This window comes from Seriola aureovittata, chromosome 1 (assembly GCF_021018895.1).
Source record: "Seriola aureovittata isolate HTS-2021-v1 ecotype China chromosome 1, ASM2101889v1, whole genome shotgun sequence".
Classification (NCBI taxonomy): Eukaryota; Metazoa; Chordata; class Actinopteri; order Carangiformes; family Carangidae; genus Seriola; species Seriola aureovittata.
This window is the reverse complement of record NC_079364.1, coordinates 28,701,502-28,721,846: the sequence shown is the minus strand read 5'-3', so window position 1 is coordinate 28,721,846 and position 20,345 is coordinate 28,701,502. Positions and strand designations below refer to the sequence as shown.

Genomic DNA, 20,345 nt, shown 5'->3' with positions numbered 1-20,345 from the left:
TAATATGTGCTGAAAATGTTCAAAAAGTAATTTACACACAACCTGCAATCATTTCACCAAGTGAATATTTAAACAGTAGAATAATAAGAAGTCCAACACATCTGTGTCACAGATGAGGATAAGGGACCAGTAGCAGTACTGGGTTTGCCTGCTGCATGCCCACACTGTGAACAAGGAAAAAGAAAATGTATTATGATATTATTATTTTCCATGCTGTAACTTCTATTAGAGGCTAGCCGCTCAGTCTTTCTCTCCTGTGTGTATGTTACATCGCTCTTAACAGAACGGCAAACACGTCCAGTAGTGTAAAAGGAGTCAATTGCCTTTTCTTTAGCGTGCTTACTCGCTTTTAAAAAAATAGCTTGTGTCTGCTAACTTTGGTGTAAAAACAGTATTAGAAGGCTGAGAAATCTCCGGAGCAGAGCTGTCACTGCCTTCTTCAAGTTTTGAACAACGCATAACAAACCCGCTTTGCTTGCCACGCAAAAGTAAAATTAGCCACATTAATTAATTTAATTTGTAAATTAGTTGATTGTATTCTCAGATATGATTTTATTCATGGAACCCATTTTATATTTTCAGGAAATATTTGTGAGTCTACAAATGAATTTTTTTGTGTTTGTGGAAGGTGGTTTATATTTACAGATTATTATTATTTGAGTCACACAAATAATATTGAGACAAATCTAGCCCTTGAATAACATAAACACTCTTGACTAAAATTACATGGTCTTAGGAGAAATACAATGCGTTGACTGGTAATGGTCACCTACACTGTAGTTTCAATTAAAACGTAAGAGGCAGAAAATTCTGAATATCAAAGAGACTTTGTACTATTTATTTCCATTTCTTGCATGTCTCCCTGTCGCAAACACACTGTAGTTCTGTCTCTGTTGTGCTCTTACTGTCAGACATTTAAATGCTAATGAGTTGGTGTTTACTCTTTTCAGACAATATAGACTGACAGCATATATAGAGCTTTACTGCAGTCGAACTGGACCAAATTTTTTCTTCTCTATTCAAGACATGAACTTTAAAAAGCAATTGTTTCATTGCCAGACTCCAGTTTGTACTGTTACACCACAGGAGAGATCATAAAACGTGACTTGTTTATGAAGTTATCTACAGGTTTGTACATAAATCTTGGTTCAGGGTATCCCATTCTGTCACTTTTCTTAGTTCTAAAAATGCAACTTCATCTGTTTGTATTTTTTGTAAATATTATGCTTTAGCTACAATTATGTTCTTACATGACAGTAAAAATGAAGTTGTTAGTTCTTGTATCTGCCTGCTAGGTTTTAATTGGTGCATCTGTTACTGTTTTAAAGTAATAATCATAGTCGATCTGAGAGGGTTTTGTCCTTGTGACATTAATAATTACAAGAAGTATCCTGGAGTGCTACAGTTGATGACACTGTCATTCAAGGAAAGTAACAGCAAATCACACAGTAGAAAATTCTTTAATTGGACAAACAGTAACAGATAAAAAACATGAATATATACTGCATAGTCTGCTCTGAGTCCTTCTGCTTCAGCAACATCACTGACTGAGGATGGCTCCTCATTCTCCTCTATTTATGTACAAGTCAGCTGTGGCAGGTAACACTCACCAGAAGGATTATGACCAGGCGACCATGGACGTGCTCAAGAAAACAGAACCCAGGTTAATTGAGACAAAAAAATTGAATGATTCATTCCCACATTTTCTGTATAAATACTACAGGAATTCTTTATATGCAAATTATCTTGAAAATAGACCATAGTGCTATAACGTTAAATAAGATTCCACAGGGTAACTAAAAAGTGTATAATCATTAAAAAACTATTGACTTTGCGTCATCATGAAACTAGAATTACCACCTGGTGTTTTTGCAGGACATTATGATGTCACAGTGAAGCTGACCTTTGACCATTTGGATATAAAATGTCATCAATTAATTTTATCCGCATACACATTTGATTTAAATGGTGTCAGAATTAGCATTTGAATTTGTGAGTTATAGCAAAAACTATGTTTTGTGAGGTAACAGTAACCTTGAACTTTGACCTTTGACCACAAAAATCTAATAAGTTCATCTTTGAGTCCAAGTGCAAATTTGGAGAAGTTCCCTCAGGGTGTTACTGAGAAATCATATTCACAAGAATGGCACGGACGGACAACCTGAAACCATAATGCCTCCGGCCCTGGCTGGAATATTATATAGGATCAGGTAACATTTACTCAGCTATTTAACTTATGCACAGTCTCACATACTGTACCTGCCTCGGGGGCTGGATGAAAAGGGATCCAGTTCCTCTTCATTCATTGTCCTCCTGTGCAGGTGTGAGGATCCGCAACCCCACCTCCTAAAATTATGTTTCTGTACAACTATATACACACTACTGCATATTCTTAACTTTGCATCTTCTCTCTTCAGTATTTTGTGTTTCTTGTTACCTCCCTCCTGCCGTTAGGCTCCAAACGGTGGTTGGGATGCTCAGGTATGTCTAGCTTTCTAGCTTTCCGCCTGGACCGCTCTTCTGAGGAATGATGAGACCACAATCAGACCACAATCTTTCCATAAGCTTAACTAAGTGCTGTGAGCGCCTAAACACAACCATAAATAAGTTTAATAATGCTGTAGTCACTACAAGTGGATATTGTACTGGAAAGTATTTTGCTCCTTGCCAGATACGTATATTAATGTCTTGTCCTCATTATGTTAATAGAAAATGTAATCTGGTAATTATGTTTCGTACAAACACATTTGCTCTTCCAGTCTAGTTGTATAGAAACTTAATTTTTAGGAGACAGGGTTGCAGGAGTGGGGTGGTGTTTTGCCTGCAGCTATGGTGCAGTTGCAAAGTCTCAAATTAGGGTAAAAGCTCAAATATATTTTGAGCTTGTAAAGTAATGTTCACAAGTTTGTACATTTTTCAAGATGGACAACAGTGCAGGCTCCTCTGCGATCTGGATAGGTTTAATTAAATATTGTTGAACATGTAATGTGCTGTGTATATAACCACAGGGATCTGCTTTGTGATTGGATTGTCTTTGTCGAATCAGCTTCAGGTGTGAAAACAGGGTCAAAATTTGTATTTGTAACTTAAGTGTAACACACAGTGTGAATAAGTTTAACACAGTTTTCTGCTTTGTATCTGTATGTTCACCTCTTTTTTCACAGTGTCTATATGTAACCTCATCATTTGTTCACACATTTTTTTTCTTAGAACAAATACAAATCTCTTCTACTGATGTACAAACTTGAATTACTCATGCAGATTTATTTTACAAGTTTCCAAAGGTTGATTTACAACCGCAAACTTTGGCATTATTTGTGAATATCACTTTACAAGCTCGAACCCCCCACCCCACCCCCCCACCCCCTTATATCAAAATATTCATTGATACCAATTTACTTAAAAAGTTGTTGTGATAATTTTGTTTGTCCTTTCACTCACCCCTGCTACATATATACAAAAAAGAGGATGTGAAGGTAGATAGGTATGGCCCTTGATATGTATGTATATATATATATGTATATATATATATATGTATATATATACACAGAATATTAAAATGTATTTCCAGGTGAGAAAATAATAGATCTAAATCTAAAAAGACCCTGACACTGGCCTTGGTTTTACCTCCACCATGAAGGATGTTGTACAGCCTTCCAGTCAGCGTGGAGTCTAACACAATCCCTCCTCAAACAGAGAATCTCCTAACCTGGTCAGGTACTGGCTCTACAGTGTTGGGGAATGTCAAGGATCCTTTGAGCCATTTTGAGTTTCCAGTGATGGATATTGGCAAACAGCTTGCCTCTGTGAGTAAGGATAACCTTCCATTTGATCAATCTTGCACCCGTCTCTAAGACTATACCCTCCAATAAATCAATAGCCTAGATGTGTTTGTCCTGGTGCTTTCCATTCTCCTCAAGTCCTTTCCATACGCTCCTGTCCTGAAGTACCTTTCTTTCCTTTTGCTACTCTTGACACGTCATCTTTGATATCCATGTCCCTTTGTTCTTCTTTTACATCTTATTTTTTAGGCTTATTTGTTAGACATGATCTAAAAGCTGTTGCAAATTGCGTTGTCTGCTAATTTCTCATGATACAGTATTTCACAGTATTTCCCAGTGTTTGTCATCAAACAGTACTTCACACTTGGCTGTCTGTTTTGGTTAATTTTATAGAGAACAAAGGAAACTCGCTGTATGCAGCAGCAAGGGAGAAGCCTTTTTGGACTGTGAAAGCTACAAGATATGTTAAACCAAACACAGAGGGAATTTGATTGAGAGTCGGGACAAGTGGCAATTTATCATCAAACAATGAAGTAAAGCACTGAGAACATCAGGACTTAGGGTGTTGGCGTTAATATTTTTCCATTAGGATTATTCCAGCCTGCAGAAGAAAACATTTTTATTTTTAATTTCATGTTAGAACAGAGTCATTATTTTGTATTACTCATAGGAACAAGTCTGTAGATGCCACAATTAAATTTCCTGAACAAAACACTTTTGGTATAGCTGTGCAATCCCTGCAGGGTTGCTAGTCGCCTTCATTCTCTCCTAAGATTTAGAGGAAGGGGGTATTTTCTAATGACTTCAAATAATCTCAAAGAGCGTCAGCCCCATATACCAATTATTAATTAGAAAATGGAAATCCCTCTGAGATCTTGTCTTAGTGCAAGAAAAAAAGAATTAGGTAGTCCCATAGTTGCCAAGCTGCAAGCCATTTCTAGTCCATCTTCAAATGTAGGGTGTACTGCCAAGTATCCACAAGAGATGAATAGATACATACATCAAAACGTCTTTACTCAGATTATATAGTGTGTTAATACACACAGTGACATTAACCTGCTGTTCAACTGTCTATTTCTGCATCAGTGCACAATTCAAATCCATTTGGTATCGAACATAAATGACCAACATGTAGCTCAACAACAAATGACCCAGTTTGAAACAGAAATAAATCATTATCATAATAAATCATTTATCATTTAAGTGTACTATACTGTATGAATGTGAAGCAATTTACATGTGTTAATCACATTTTTATTGCCAATGTTTGAAGAGATTTTAATGTAACTTAAAAATGAGACCTTTCCTGACTTTCTTGATTGCGTATAGCCTAGTTGAGTTGTTTCTTTGTAAAAGACTCGGGATGAAAGTGCAACAGTAGCTAACGTTAGCTGCCACTGTCAGACCCATTCAGTACACTAACGTTACTTGACAATATGAAAGGTCATTTTTATTATGCTGAAAGTGTGGCAACATAGCTCATTTATAATATTCTGTCTAGTTCAGTATACGTTAGCGTTATCATCCATCAAATTTAGCTATGCTGACATCTCTGAGGCTCTCGGTGAAAGATGGACAAACAGCGATTGATAAAGCTAGCTAGCTGGGTAACGGCGTCATATCATATAAACGCAGTCAATGTATCGTGCAATGAGAATGGTTGTTGTTGTCTCAATACACAGTTATATTTCCTTATGCACAATCAACAGTAGTTCAGTAATTCCTAGTCATTTATTGGTAATAGTTCAGTTCAGAATATATATAGTTGACATTTCTGACACTGAATAAACTATTTAAGTATCAATTTAACAGTTTATTATTGCCTAGAAGCAAGTTTTAAAGTATAAGTGTAACCTTTTTCTTACTTGTCTTCCAAATGTGACCCTCTTCTTTGAGCATGCATCCCCTTCTGACCCTGCTTTAAAAAGTGCATGCAATTATTTTTTTTCTACCTCTTATCAGCAAGGAAATTCATAAGACCCTTCCCTCTGTCCGTGGCCTGACGACAAATGGCAGAGCTCATCTCTCATCCTCGTTAACCAAGTGGCTAGTCTTCTTAATGAGCACTATTAAAGGTAAAGTGTCATTACCGCAGCACTCTGTCTATTCATTACAACCATCAATGTCCATTGATGTCTGTCTTCATCTAATCATAGAACTCTATTGCGAGCACTTGTCTTCATCTATAACCTCCCCCTCACATTACACCAGATTAATGTCAAATTTCCTTCTTTTTGCCACATTCACTTTTGCTATTGTGTCCCCCTGCTCATAAAGCATCACAACTGTCAGCCGACGGAGAGACACAGTTCACTTAAAGTTCTGATGTAACTCTTGTGTGAGTGTGAGAACTGCCTTAAAAACTCATTGAAGTTTACTGAAAAACACTCACCTGTTATCAAATCAATGCATACAAATGGGTTTGTCAATTTCAACTTACAGTTGTTGTCTTGATATCTACTTCAGAACTTGAAATCTTTGAGGTAGTTACTTGTGGGAAATTGTGAGCACCCATGGAGAGATTATACTTTGGGGTAACCATATCAGAGGATTGGGCTATTGTCCAAAGATACTGTATATAGGAAAAAGTCAAAGTAGTAAATACTCTATTTAACTTTCTTGGTGTCCGGACAGTCCACTGTCGGTTTTGACTCTCGTCTCATGTAGTGACATTAAAGTGTTTCATTTTGCGCCACCTTTTAAACTCCTCCCAGCCGACCCAATTGGCTCCTAATAAGTGCACTATAACTTTCAAACTAAGGCTGTTGCAACCAATATAACACATCCCATCCATTAGACTTTCTGACATTGGATGAGTTTCTTGCTATGCTAGAGGCTCTAAGGATGGGAATGACTTTGTTCCGGACGGAAACATCTCAACTATTGGATGGATTTTGTACTGACATCCATGTCCCTAAAGGATGGATCCTACTCACTTTGGTAATCCCCTGACTTTTACCTCACCTCCATCATCAGGTCAAAATTTTACTTTTTACAGTCCAGCAACCAGCAGTAGCAGTTTTAAGATGTGGCACTGACATTTGCTATGTCAAAGTTTCCATCCGGAGTAGTAATACTATTTGTAATTAATTGACTAATGTATTAGCTGCACCATAGCATTACATCATTTAGCTAATGTAATCTTATGGTGCAGTTGACGTGTGATTTGCAGCACAGCTATGTCAGGTAACACTCAAGAAAAAAAATTATGAATTGCCTATGTTCACTACAACAGCCATAATCTGATCTTTTTTCACTGTCTGAATAAATTACACATATTAGAGTTGGAGTTACTTGTTATAAAGAGATCTTGGGTAAGTAGTTTATCTGATAGAAATAAAGGTATGTTCTGTGCTCAAAGTAAAAATTCAATTCACTCCTGACACCCACAGGCACATTTTAGAAGATCTTTGGTTTCCAACATCTGTTTTCTGTTCTCAACTAAAGAAACAAATATGATATGAATATTGTTCATTCAATAATTCAGCTTAATTAATATATAATATATATATATATATATATATATATGCATATATATTTACAAACAACACCTATTCCCTACTGGTTGAGTCAATTAACATTTTTTAATACGGTGGATAAATTTGTTATTTATTTAATATTTCTGGGTGGGATGTGGGTAATTTAATTCATTTGTGTCACCAGAGTTGTAAGTTGAACCTTCTCGTCACACATTTCCTTACCCCTGCAGGGGACTATATAGATAGATAAATATGTGAGTATGAAGAAAACGTAATAATCATTGGTGATGCTCTGGATTTTTGTTGCTGCAGCTCTTCAACCTTAGATACTCATTTGTCCCTCCGTTCCCTCAGCGTCTTATTACATGCATCCCCTAATGAAGCAGGAATGGAATTACTGTTTGTTATATCAGCGGGGGTCTGAGGACTGTCCTGCATAATTGGGAAGTAAGTGGAATAGATATGTGAATGTGAATAAATAAGCCAAATGTAATTAATGAGGACCAATGATTCGACCGGTGATAATTAAATCTGCTGTGTTTTTCAATTTGCATGATTAAGATGCTAGTTAACGTTATGTTGTACCCACACGTTACAGGTTGTTCATTCTCAAAATGTCAACATATCAGAATTCTCAACACTGCACTTAATTATCTTCAGGAGCTTTAAAAACTATCAGCTAAATCAATTAACTTTAATCTGCAACCAATTAAAGTCTGACTTTTAGGAATGCTAATGCCTCACATGCTGTACTTATATCTTGGCCTGCTCATACACAGACATCACCCAAAATTTCTCAGCAACTTCAAGTGTTTGGGGATTGCTTGTGCACTTTGCATAATGTCTGAACAGGAAGTGTTTAAGCAGGAGGGATATTTTTTTTAATGTTTTCCTCATACTCAACTTGAATTAAGTTTGATTTTATGCTGCGTTTTATGATTCAAAAGAGGTCAGGAGTGATTTGCATATTTTGACATTTTAAACAATTCACAGCAGCTCAAAAAAAAAAGGATTTTAAAAACCTGCCTGAAATCAACCGCGGCGATTTCTGAAGGAGCCGAATGGAAGGAACCAGTCTGGGTACTCAATTGTGCTGTTAATATTATACTGTCAAATGGAGAGGACAGCACTTGACAATGAAGAACAATGAGTATTTCCAAGCCTTTCATGTCCACCAGCCACAGGCATATTGAGTAGAACACTTTTACCGATATGCTATTTTAGTGTTTTATTGACCAAGACAGGGGGATGAGGTGAAGAGAGGGAAGAATAGGAAGAGGAGGGAGACAATAATTTTGGACACAGAGCACCTCCCACCTCCCACACCCCCCCGAATACCTAAACTGCATTGTAACTCACTGATATCGTGACTCTAACCTCTCTTTTGCCCTAATGATTGTGGCAGTAGCCCAAACATTAGTGAGACACGTTTGTGACTGGAGGGAAACTACGCTAGTTTCAATCTCTGGATCGCCTGGGAAATCCAGGGAGCAGTGGTCCCAACGGTTCCTTTAAAGCTGCAATGTGAGATTTTTTTTATTTTATCTTTTTTTTTTAGCAATGAAAAGGCACCAGATGGTCGAGATATATTACACAGTTTCATTCTAAATGTGAAAACTGACAACACCTCCATTGTTTGGAAGTCATTTGTCTTCCAAAACAACCCATGACTCTTTTTCTCATCTGCGGTCTCTATGTCTTAAGGAGTGATTAAGTTAAGGCATTTAAAAACACTTGGTTGGTGACAGATTGTGGTTAAAAGAAACCAGTGCTGACTCTTGGTATATGATGGTGTCTGTGGACACTCACACACTCGGCCTTGCGGCATTAAGACAATGTCAGGCAACTTCCATCTTTGCTTCTGATAGAATGATTAAGTAAAACTGTTTATGTTTGAGCTTCACCAATTAGTTGATTAATAGATTAATTAAGAAGTAATAGATTGACAGAAAATGATGAAGATGATGATTTTTTATTTTTTTTTAGCTTCACGAATGTGAGGCAGCAAGCCTTTGTCTGTTTTATACAGTATGATAGGGTTAGGATTAACCGAAGATGTTTGGGATTCTTGGTTGTTACTGTTTGGTTACTCTTATTCTTTCTGTCTTTCTTTCTTTCTTTCTGAACTATGACAATTTGGACAAAGCAATTAACTGAGAACTAACTGGCAAATTTAAGGTCTCATATAGTTTAAAGGTAGATGTCCATGTCTTCTTTGATTATAAAGCAGCTCTATTTTCTATATTAATACTGTGAAAGTATCAAAGCCTCAGTCCACAGAGAAATGCACACAACCTGTATTCAGAAACTGAGCCTTAAAACCAGCCGTCAGGTCTTCGGTAACTTCTCACAACAAAACAGTCACAGCTCTCAGCCATTAGGACCCCAAGCCCCACCCACCTGGACCCGAGATTCCAACCTTGCAGGCTCAGAGCCTACTCTCTTCTGATTGGCTCTCCAACCTGTTGTTACTAGAGCTCCAGAGAGAAGCCTGAGAGAGGAGATGTAAAACTAAACTGAGATGGTTTTTGGTTCTTAAAACCACAAATATATCTTCTTATGGATCAACACATCAAATAAAACACAGGAGAAGAGGAAAATATGGGACCTTTTTAATGTACAATGAAAATAATTGTTAGTTGCATTCATAATTCATATTGCACTTTTCTCAACAAGGGTTACAAAGTGCTTCAGTGTTACAAAAAACATGTTTGAATACATATTTTAGTGCAGCTGTATGGGACCATGGGCACACTGATGTACAGTGGAGCCAAATGTGCTTCTAGATAATTAGAAGGATTTTAATTCCAATCTAAATTTGAAGTCAGTAGAACAAAGCTAGCACTGGGGTCATATGGATAGTTAGATACCATATGGTAATAAGACGCTGTATAGTTTTAGTTATTGTGCAACATAATTCAGAACTAATTGCAGAAACTGTACCACGTCCTTGTTTAAAAATGCAAATACTACCCAAATCAAGACTCTAGGATCTGAGACAATGGTTGATTTGGTTGAGCTGTCGGAAAAGTAAGATGGGGCCTTACTTGGGAATGTTTCTCAACTGAAAATAATGATGTCTGACTTATATTTCTCAGCTGGGATTCAAATATGATCCGAGGTTCCTGAAATCATTCATATTCACATAACCTCAAGAGGTCAGTTGTCAGGAAAATGTAAACACCCTGTCATTTTTCTCATTGCGGGCATCTTCTCAGAGGGTTAAATATCTCGCAGCATATATTGTGGATGAGCTTGGCCAGTCATGAGCCAATTGTAGCTGTCAAGATGAGGCTAGCACTCACACAGCAGGGGGGGCTCAAAAGCAATGACAGCAATGAAGGACAAGCAAAGCAAACTAAAGACAAAGCATCAAGCTAAAAACATAGTTTACACTTGCTGGTTATCACAGCCTTCAGCTGGGTGCTGTTTCAAGGTAGACTGCTCATCAAGATGAGTGATGCATGTTGACTTGGAAACTTGGCCAAATTAGGGTGCAGGGGCAGCGGTGGTGGTTATTTGTGTCTTTGAGGGTCTTTACACCTGCTTTAACGGGCTCATATGCTACTGAGAATATCCTGGGGTGAATATCCATGAGTGTGAGCAAGCTTGTGCCTTCAATGATTGGTCAGTAAACTAATAAAACACAAGAAAATTAAAATCAAGCAGCAAAATCTCCAGATAGCAACAGTCCCGGTGGTGGTGACTTGTTGTGCGGAGCTTCAGATGTGAAAATCTGTGGCGCACACGGCAGCAGCTCTGTGATTAATACCACTGACAAAGCAGTAACTAATGATCGATTGAGGATGCTTGGGTTCTAAAGACCATTTCCCCTTCACTTACTTTGCCTTTTTCAAAGCCATCTGATATTTTGATCACTGGCGGGGGCCATGTCAGTGGAATTAATCACTAATTTAAAGCTGGAACCTTCTCATTTGCACAAAACTCTGCTCACAGAAGAGATTTTGAACGATTTGATAGTTTCAGATTCTCCTGGTGTCAGTGAAGCTTTCATCCTACCTTTTAAAGAGAGCGCCATGGATAGCAGTGATGCCGACACATCTTTATAACAATATATATTCTTTTATTAAGCATGAATTAGTGCTTTGAAGTTTGACACTTTTGCTGCGTCGTGTTAGGCGGTCCATATGTGTCAGACAGAGCGGGAGCAAGATTAGACTGCTTCTAAAAAAATAATTACACCATGCCAACGGCTTCAGTTACTGTCATGTGCTTTTTGGCTGTTTATTTACTTTAACGTAAAGTGATTTTAAATGAAGCCCCCCCCGAGCAGTCCTATTTATACGTTTAACTCTATGCACACGTACCCAGCGCGCCCAGAGTGTCCGTCAATGAAATCTTCATTCATATCGAGCAAGAGAAACACAGCTCAACATTTACAGGCTGATGTATTATGCAGCAGAAGCTTTTAAAAAAGATGATTGGAGAATTCCCATCTGAAACGCAGCTGCAACATCAAAGCATGAGTGGGAGGAAAATTAAATGGTACAGAAATAAATAATGGTGGACTTGATGTCTTTGCTAATTGGGATCTCTGGCGCTCGGGTCAAAAGGCCTCCACCGGGGCGAAACCTAAGAGGAAGCGCTGTGTTGTGCTAAGGTGGTAAGGTGCAACAACACGCCACACTCTGAGGCAAACTCTTTCACTCTTCAACCAAGACTTGTTATCAGTGAGTGTGCACGCCGTGTGCACATCAAGCTCTGTGGTTGAGCTGGTGGGAGCATGACGTCATCGCCAGAGCAGAGAAAACGCTGAGTGTGTGTTTAACGCTCAAATGAGTTTCGTGAAGAGGTTCTCACAGCTGAGTGAAAAGTCGTGTGTGTGTGTGTGTGTGCGCGCGTGTGTGTGCACTGACCCTCCTCTCTTGATGCACTCATAAAGGCTGCCTCCCCAACCCCCCCAGCCCCACACCCTCTCCTCTCTCCTCCCCCCAAGGCCTGTCTGGCTGCTGCCAAGTAGCCTCACAAACACTAGAGGGCTCTCTCCATGGACAGCAGCATGGGCAACCCCTCTGCTGTCACTCACACACTCTACTGCACTCACACACAAACACTCACATTTGGCCATGCAATGATGAGCATGACCTTTCCGCTGACTGTCTTAATAAGACCTGTGTAACACTCTCCCTGCTCCTTGTATTTTAATAGACTGGGCTTTAGTATTTTATTTTTTCATGCACAGAATTTCCTCCCGTGTAAATCCATGTGTCAAGAATACAAATCAACTACAGCACAGAACAGTGAGCGGAGGGGAGAGGAAACGGAGCACAAGCCTGAATGGATAGAATAGTTCTTTACTTTCCATTGTGCCAGCCACAGGGCCACAGTGTGCGTGTCCATCTGTTCATTGCTTAACCCTATCAAATGACAGTATAAATGAGCAGCCTCGGCTTCGTTTCACTGATCTCCGGGCCTCTTTCATTTCACTAATAACCGAGAGAAGTGAGGGCGAACTCACGCGTCGTTTCCTCAACAAAGAGAAGAGTTAGAACGCGGAGGAAAACACACACACACACACACACACACACACTCACGATCGGAAGACTTCACCTGCACAACAGCCTATGTGATATCTTACAGCTATACGGCAATGTGAGACGATAACCTTTGCGGCGCGTCCGTGCCCGTGCGGAGCGGCGCGCGTTCATTTGTGCGCCTGTTGACCCGGCTCCTCATCAACCCAATGAGCGCCGCGGAGGGGAGGCTCTCTTCGCCACCGCGCATCTCTCCTCCATCTCCTCCTCACTTTTCCAGTCGGCCAGCAAGCCTGTCGGAGCTCTTAACTAACAACCCCCAACACTGTCACTCCGCCTTGACAAACTGCAGGAAGGATTTCTAGCCTCTCGCTTCTCCGCATTTATTTTTGCTCATTTTCCCCCCGCCTCGAACGAAACGTGTTGGACTTTTTTTTTTTTGCGTATTTTTAAGGAAAAAAAATATATAAACGATGAAATGATGCAGCAGCGGAAAGGGATGCAAGTCTTACTAGTAAGTACAGCCCGCCACCATCATATAGCTATAAACCTAACAGGTATTACTGTTGTGCAGTGGTGTTTTGTGGAGGGGTTTAATAGGACTTCCCTTTAATCCATCACGGGGCTAAAGTACATTTTTTTTTCCCCCGGCACATTTGCATGAGCGAGATGACACGGAGAGAAACAGCAAGTCCACGGAGAGGTCTGCAACTTAGACTACCTTCTTTATTCACATTTCACTTGCCTCTGTCGCGCACACATACTGCCGACATATGGTTTATTCTCTGTACATTGGACTGCTCACGCGCTCCGGGTCCACATTTGACGCACCGAGGTGGACTGATGGGAAACATTAGTCTCCTCAAAGGGTAAAAAACTTCAGAAAACACGGAGAGAGAGGGTGAATACAGGTAATCGGGGTATGTGCTGCAGACTATTGCAGAGGTGTAAAAGGCAAGTAGCATGCCTCAAACTTCATGGTTTTCATTCGCGGTTTTATTTGTCTCATCGGGTGACTGTAGAAACTGAGACACGAATTTCTCCCCCGTCTGTGGACTCCTACCTTGGACAGCTCCTCGGCTGCCGGCGCCCGGTTCTCCGCAGAGCCGTCTGGACCGGCTGCTTTCTGGCGGGGAGCTGTCCTACCCCCGTGGTGCTGAAACCGCTTGCTTAGTCACGCACCCCAGTGACTTGATAATACACTAAAAAAGAGGGGGGAAAAAAATCACAAATTCATGTCAGTTATTAATAGGAAAATTCTATATGGGCTGTAATTTTGTATTTTCTCAGGTTTATATTCTCCTTTCAAATATTTTGTTATTAACCTGGACCTTTTAGGTCGGTGCCTGTACTTGGAGAATGTCACAGTAACTCGCATCTCTCCACACTTTATGGTGTTGCAGTTGCCTTCAGGTGGAATACATTACATCTTATTGTCCTTGGAATTGCATTGCTGGAACCATGAATTACTCCACACACCGGCATATGACCACAGTGACATACTGCGTGTAGTAAAAGTTATCAGAACTAACACTGACACTGTGCTGAAAGCAAGCCAGTCTGTGCTGTGATAGCATGTCCACCTGCATCAGTTTGAGCTAAGGACAACTCAAAGCCATCCCTTTGTGTCTGTGCTTTATTTTATTTATTTATTTGTTTATTTATTGCCTCTGGTTTTGCATTCTGGTGAACAATGCAACATCAGTGTGTTGTACAACTGAAAGGACCTAGCTGAGTGAGATGGATGTTAAGGCTTAAACTGATTGTGATTAAAGGGCAAAATTTACATTCGGTTGCATCCTTTCGATCTTATGTCACAGAAGTGTCACTGTGTTGTATTTAATTTGCTTATTTCAATTTGATTTAAAAAAAAAAAACCAAAACATTTATGCCCACGCTTATCAGAAAACAGTGACTCCAATGTAGTATTACACATCTGATCCAATGTTCCAAACCTGCCTCTAAATGCCTTCACAATGATCTCATCAGGAGCACTATGATATCAGTGAGCTGCAGCGCTGTTGACTTTGTGGAGCTCACCTGCAACCAGCCTCTCTATTTAATATTGACACTATTGCACGCATGCATGCACACATGCACCGGATATCTAAGGAATTTGATTGCAGCATAAAAGGATATTTCACCCCAAAATGTATTGTCAAAACATTAATCATAAGGAAACATGTAATTTGCTCACAATCTTTCCAGGATAATCCCCAGAACAACAGCTTAAAGCAACGCAATCTGATGTGGTGGGCTCAGTAACCTCACAATACAGACATACCCGTTTTGTTGTGCAATTGTAGCAGGATAATACAAAAACAAGATTGGCATAAAGGGTCATATCTGCCACAGACAGATCATTAGTGATGATGAAGTGACATCTTGATTTCTTTCTTTTTTCTTTTTTTTTTTTAAATCCTTTTTTATCTTTTTCGCTTGCCTGCGAAGCACATTTTCCCTCCCTCTATCGTTCTGGCTGTCTTGTCTGATTTGTTCAAATGTTTATTTGACTCTACTTTCTTATTCCTACCTCCCCCTTTCCTCCCCAACCTCCCTGACAACTCCTCACAAGACTAAAAGACATCTAACAAACTGTGATTGCTCCCTTATAGGTCTTCCCCTCGGAATAACACCAAATGGATGCTGTGCTGAGCGCCTCAGCCCCTCGCCAACTGCTATGGAGGCATACCATGCAAGTGACCTTTATCACACCATGAATGCAAGCTCTGCCGTTGAAAGAGGACACAAGTAACCTTTTCTTGTTATCTGAGGAGCTGTTGATCTAAAGAAAGTAGGGGGAGACGAGCTGCGGCGAGAGAAGAGTCTTGTAAAAAACAAACAAACAAACAAAACTACACACACAAGGACAGGATGCCAAAGCGGTCCGAGGAGATGCTCATGGATCTGTGGATGTCCTTGCTGCTGGTGTGGATTACTTGTGTTCCCTGCGTGTCTATGTCTCCTATCATAGGCCAGTCCAAAAGTACACAAACTGGTGGGTCCGCAGCAGTGGCGAGCGGTCTTGGCGAAGGACAAAGATTACTGAGCCGCGCCAAGAGAGGATGGGTTTGGAATCAAATGTTTGTGCTGGAGGAATTTTCTGGACCCGATCCAATTCTAGTTGGCAGGGTGAGTGTGCTGTGATTGTCAGCATTATATTAAGCTCGCTTATCATGTGGAAACATTAATTCGGCCATTTGAATGCTCCCTCCATTTTTTTTTCATCCCATGGGCAGTGGGAGGGTTTTGGTTGTCAAGGGGAAGCAGAGATAGGGGGACAAGAGAGAAGGCGGTGGGCGGGGGGGAAGTGTGTGTGTGAGTGTGTGTGTGTGGTGGAGGGGGGGTGTCTCAGAATGCTTTTGGAAATAATTAAACTCCCATCAAATAATGGTGGCAACATTTTTTTTTTTGCTGTTTTGGATGTCCTTGAAAACCAAGACACTGTAGCAGTCACACATATTGTTTTGTTAGTTTTTACCAGTTACTCTCTCCGCACTAAATACAGATGCATGCCCCCCCCCCTTTTTTTTTTTTTCTTTTTTTTTTTTTTAAATCTCCTGTTGTGGCGCACATCCATTTTTTTTTCTCCCGAAATGGCATGATTTACAAATTGTGCATAGCCTGGATAAGAGAGGGCTATTTTAGTTAAGGGTAGTTTCGCGGCTCTGTATCGAACAGAACTGTGGGCTAATCCCGCGGCTTAGGGCCACCTGCTCCCTGGCCAGTGTGGAAGTGTCAGGCAGGTTTCAGCGGAGGGGAAGGTTGCTGGCCAGCCTGGCCAAAGCAGCTTGTTCACAGCTCATTGCTGGGAACTCACCTGGGGAGAGTCAGCCTGGCAGTCACGTTCACCTCCTCCTCCCTCCCCCAGAATATCACCCAGCCACTCTGGCATGGGCTGGAGTGCAGGCCATCAAGCATAATATTTGATCTTGTTCAGTAATAGCTTTTGCAAACAGTGTTTTGGTGCCTAATATTTGATAATTGGTGGGTATGCCTTTCTTGTTCATTGTGGCCATTGTGATACATATTTTGTCAACCCCTCACACATGGCACCCGGCAGCACAAAAGCAAAAAAAAAAAAAAAAAAAAAGATACATTTTCGTGGCATAAGAAAATAAGTCACTTTTAATCCAAGTAAATATTTATAATTTCACTTCCTCTTCGTCCTCTTGTTTTTTTTTTTTTTCTCTCTCCCTATCTCTTTCTCTCTCTATCTCCAGCATTGTCATATGGCTGCATCAATTAAACATTTGCCACCATGCGGGATTTGCACCTGTGTTTTCTAAATACCATACGAACACAAAAATGCTGTTAAGTGATGCATTAATTTTTCAGGCGAGTCAATTAGGCAGCCTCTGCTGGATTCGACAATGACTGCTCATCAGAATGCTGAAACAAACAAACACTCATCGGGGCCACAGTGACCATCCGTCGCGAGCTTGGAAGCTGAAGGTTGGATTGCAGCTGTGAGACACTGAGCATCAAAGATTTGACAGATCAGCCGGCAAACTGTTGTATATTTATAGGTATTTCACCTGAAAATGTTTCCTTAAAAAAAAAAAAGGCCAAAGCTGCACAGACATAAGGTAACAGAAGATGCTGATAACAAGAGTTTCGGTTCATAATTCCAAAAACTCACACTCGCTGCGCTGTGTGCCTCTGGCCTGAGTGTGAAATGTTCTGCAGATTCTTGTTCTGCAACAGAGGATTTGGTGGCGGAGAAACAGGCTGTTCCCCAGTCATGAAGGATGCTTTCCCTTCAAGGTCTCGGCTAATGTTTTGCAACAAACTTGACTCTAGGATAGGTTACTCATAGGTATAAGCATTTTTTATGTTGAAGGACAGTGCGGGGATTGGGCACGAGATGGGGGGGGGGGGGGGGGGGGGCAGCTCTGGGGCGAAGAAGAAGAAGAAGAACGTGGCTTGCCTTTTTGCGAGGCGATGATGATGGGTTGCGTTCACTGCAAGGTTAAGTGCTCATGAGTATGCCTGGCAGAGCTAAGATAAGTCCTATGTTAAACCGAGATGGCACTGTATTGGTTTAAGAGTATAAATCTCTCTCCCCCCTCTCTCAGTACCTCTGTCTCCTTTTTCTTCCCCTTTCTCTGTGTTTCTCACACTTAATTAAAGAATGAATCAAATGGGTGGGAGGTGTGATTCGAATGGGTCATACAACTCTGCGTGTATTTTGCACAATTTCCTCGGCTGTATGTGTGAGGCTGCCGGTGTCTGTGGTTGTGGGCTGATCGTCAAGGAAGTCCAGGCAAAGATTGGACTCTTTCCATCCCATAGTGTGCGTGACTGTTTTTTTTTTTTTTTTTTTTATTGCTGGTGCACTCTGAGGCTTAATTATACACGCATCCCCAATCTTTGTCAGCGGCCGGGCTCCCCTCAACTACCCCAACGTTCGGACTGAGAGTGAGTGTTTGTAAGAGGGACGGGGAGAGATTGTGCCATCGATTTTTTTACGGCGTGTCATTCTCTGTGTTCTCCCTCAACAGACACTATTAGCATAAACACGAGGGGAATGGGGGGGGGGGGTGCAGAGGTGTGGAAGAGTGGAAGAGTGAGAAGGACGGCCATGAGGTGTGACAGCATCCTTCCCTTTTTTTTTTTTTTGCTGTTCTTCTTCAGCGCGTCGTTTCGTGACATTGTGATTCACTGTGCGGCGTGTTCGTCAGCCTCCATCAGTCTCATTGGCGTCGGAGAGGCAGACATGCAGTACCTGTTAAAGTGAAGCAGGGGAGACAGCTGTGAAAGCTTGTTGCTCGGCTGTAGCTTAAAACGAACACGGTGTTGGAAGGGATTTCAGGATTACTCATCATGAGCCGGGGACAGTTCAGAAATAACCCGTCATTAAGAATAGAAATAGGCAAATGGGGTGTGAAGGTAGATAGGCTTGAACATATCGCTATCATGGACTGATCCAGGGGACGCACGTTTGCTCGTTGTTGACGGCGAGTGGGAGATACCACTTGAGTGAGTAAAGACTCTCATGCGGACCACTGGAAGGCAAGGAGAGGGTAATTTTAGGCAAAGCAGCTCTTGATTTACCATTGCACAACTATAATGGAAAAGTGCAGCCTGGGTTTTAAAACAAAATGTTCTGTGGTACACAAGGTGGATGTAATCTTCACTCTGGCACGAGGCCTACCCAAACATTCAGCCAAAGTTTGCCCCTTCAATTAAAGCTATTTCAATTATTCACACACACACACACACACACACACACACAAAAAAGCAACTCATTTACATCAGGCTATTAAAGGCAAAACAACTAAAGACAAACAGCTAACAAATTACTGTGTTTACACCAAAGCAAAGGCAGAATGTGTTTTCTTTGTAGCGCAGGGCAGATTGATGGCGGTTAGCGCCGGGAATATCTCACAGCCTCGGACGTAACTTTTCCAGACTCCTTTACTTTCCTCCTGATCATTTAGCATGTGGTGTGTGTGTGTGTGTGTGTGTGTGTGTGTGTGTGTGTGTCTGTGTGTGTGTGTAGGTGTGTAAGTGTGTGTGTGAGGATTAATAACGATGGATTCACGTCTGTGGAATTGTAGTGCAGATGAGGTAAATTGACTGATCCCTCATCCCATTGTCCAACACTTTTATCTGCCACAGCATTGTATGTGTTTTTCCACAAAGAGAATTGATAATCAACCATTAATATTCATCAATTCAGGCTGAGCTGCAAGATTGCAAGGACTGACAGCGATACAGAAAGAAAAAAAGGCTTTGATTATCGATTCAGCAAAGACAACGGATATGTCCTTAGGAAAAAAAAATATATATCTTTGTCTTTCTTCATGTATATTCTGGGGGAAGGAAGCACAAGCTTCATTCTTCCAAACAAGCTGTTTGACAGGATCCCCAACAAGAAGGGCCACTGTGGTATCAGATTGCTGGTGAAATATAAGTCTGCAGGGGGCTTTTCTACAAGCAGAAGTGATTTTCAGTAACCTAAGTGATGCCCCCCCCCTCCCCAAAAGAATTGAAGACCTTTTTCTAGTACTGACTTGTTTGAATTGGTTCAATCCTTCATTCTTGTTTTCCCCTATACAGGTGCATTCAGGTGCAGCTGATAAGAGGTCACAGCTTACATTCGGATAAAGCAGTTGCCCCGAGTATGTATGTATTCATTTACTGAATGGTGTACAATAATGGTGATAAAGTGAAATTATTATGGCTCGCTAGGTTATACGTTGAAGTCGAAGTTTTTCTTTTTTTTGGGTGTGCGTGTGTTTACCACCGTGATGTGGGCCTGAGTATACCATCTTTATCTGGGATAGTTTTCCGAATTCAATCCAGACCTTTTTGTTGCTTTTGTTGCTTTCTGCACTTTGGGCCGCTAGTACAAGATGTGGGACATCAGTCTATAAATACTGATGCGAGCCTCTTCTGCTCGACTGGATTGCCTTTCTCTGTCTCTGTCCCCCCCCGCCCCCCACACCTCCACCTCTCTCTCCCTCTCTCTCTCTCCCTCTCTCTCTGTGATGGGGTGATTATGGAGAGAGTGACTCTTGAGCCCAAGTAAGCTTGCCTCCAGGGCTGATGGGGTGTGGTACAATGACATTGTTAAAATTTCT

At 40.9% G+C, this 20,345-nt stretch overlaps 1 protein-coding gene across 2 annotated transcripts in view; it reads left to right on the top strand.

The window, feature by feature from the left end:
- The first annotated feature begins 12,711 nt into the window (after positions 1-12,711).
- Positions 12,712-20,345, top strand: part of cdh8 (cadherin 8) — a 102,521-nt gene continuing 94,887 nt past the window's right edge. Inside the window, exons 1-2 of one of the 2 annotated variants that reach the window (XM_056371828.1) lie at positions 12,712-13,270; positions 15,372-15,888. In XM_056371828.1, the coding sequence (XP_056227803.1) occupies positions 15,631-15,888 (258 nt within the window). In that variant the 5' untranslated portion in view covers positions 12,712-13,270; positions 15,372-15,630. The remainder of the gene's footprint in view (positions 13,271-15,371; positions 15,889-20,345) is intronic. The other variant, XM_056371819.1, reaches the window with a different exon arrangement.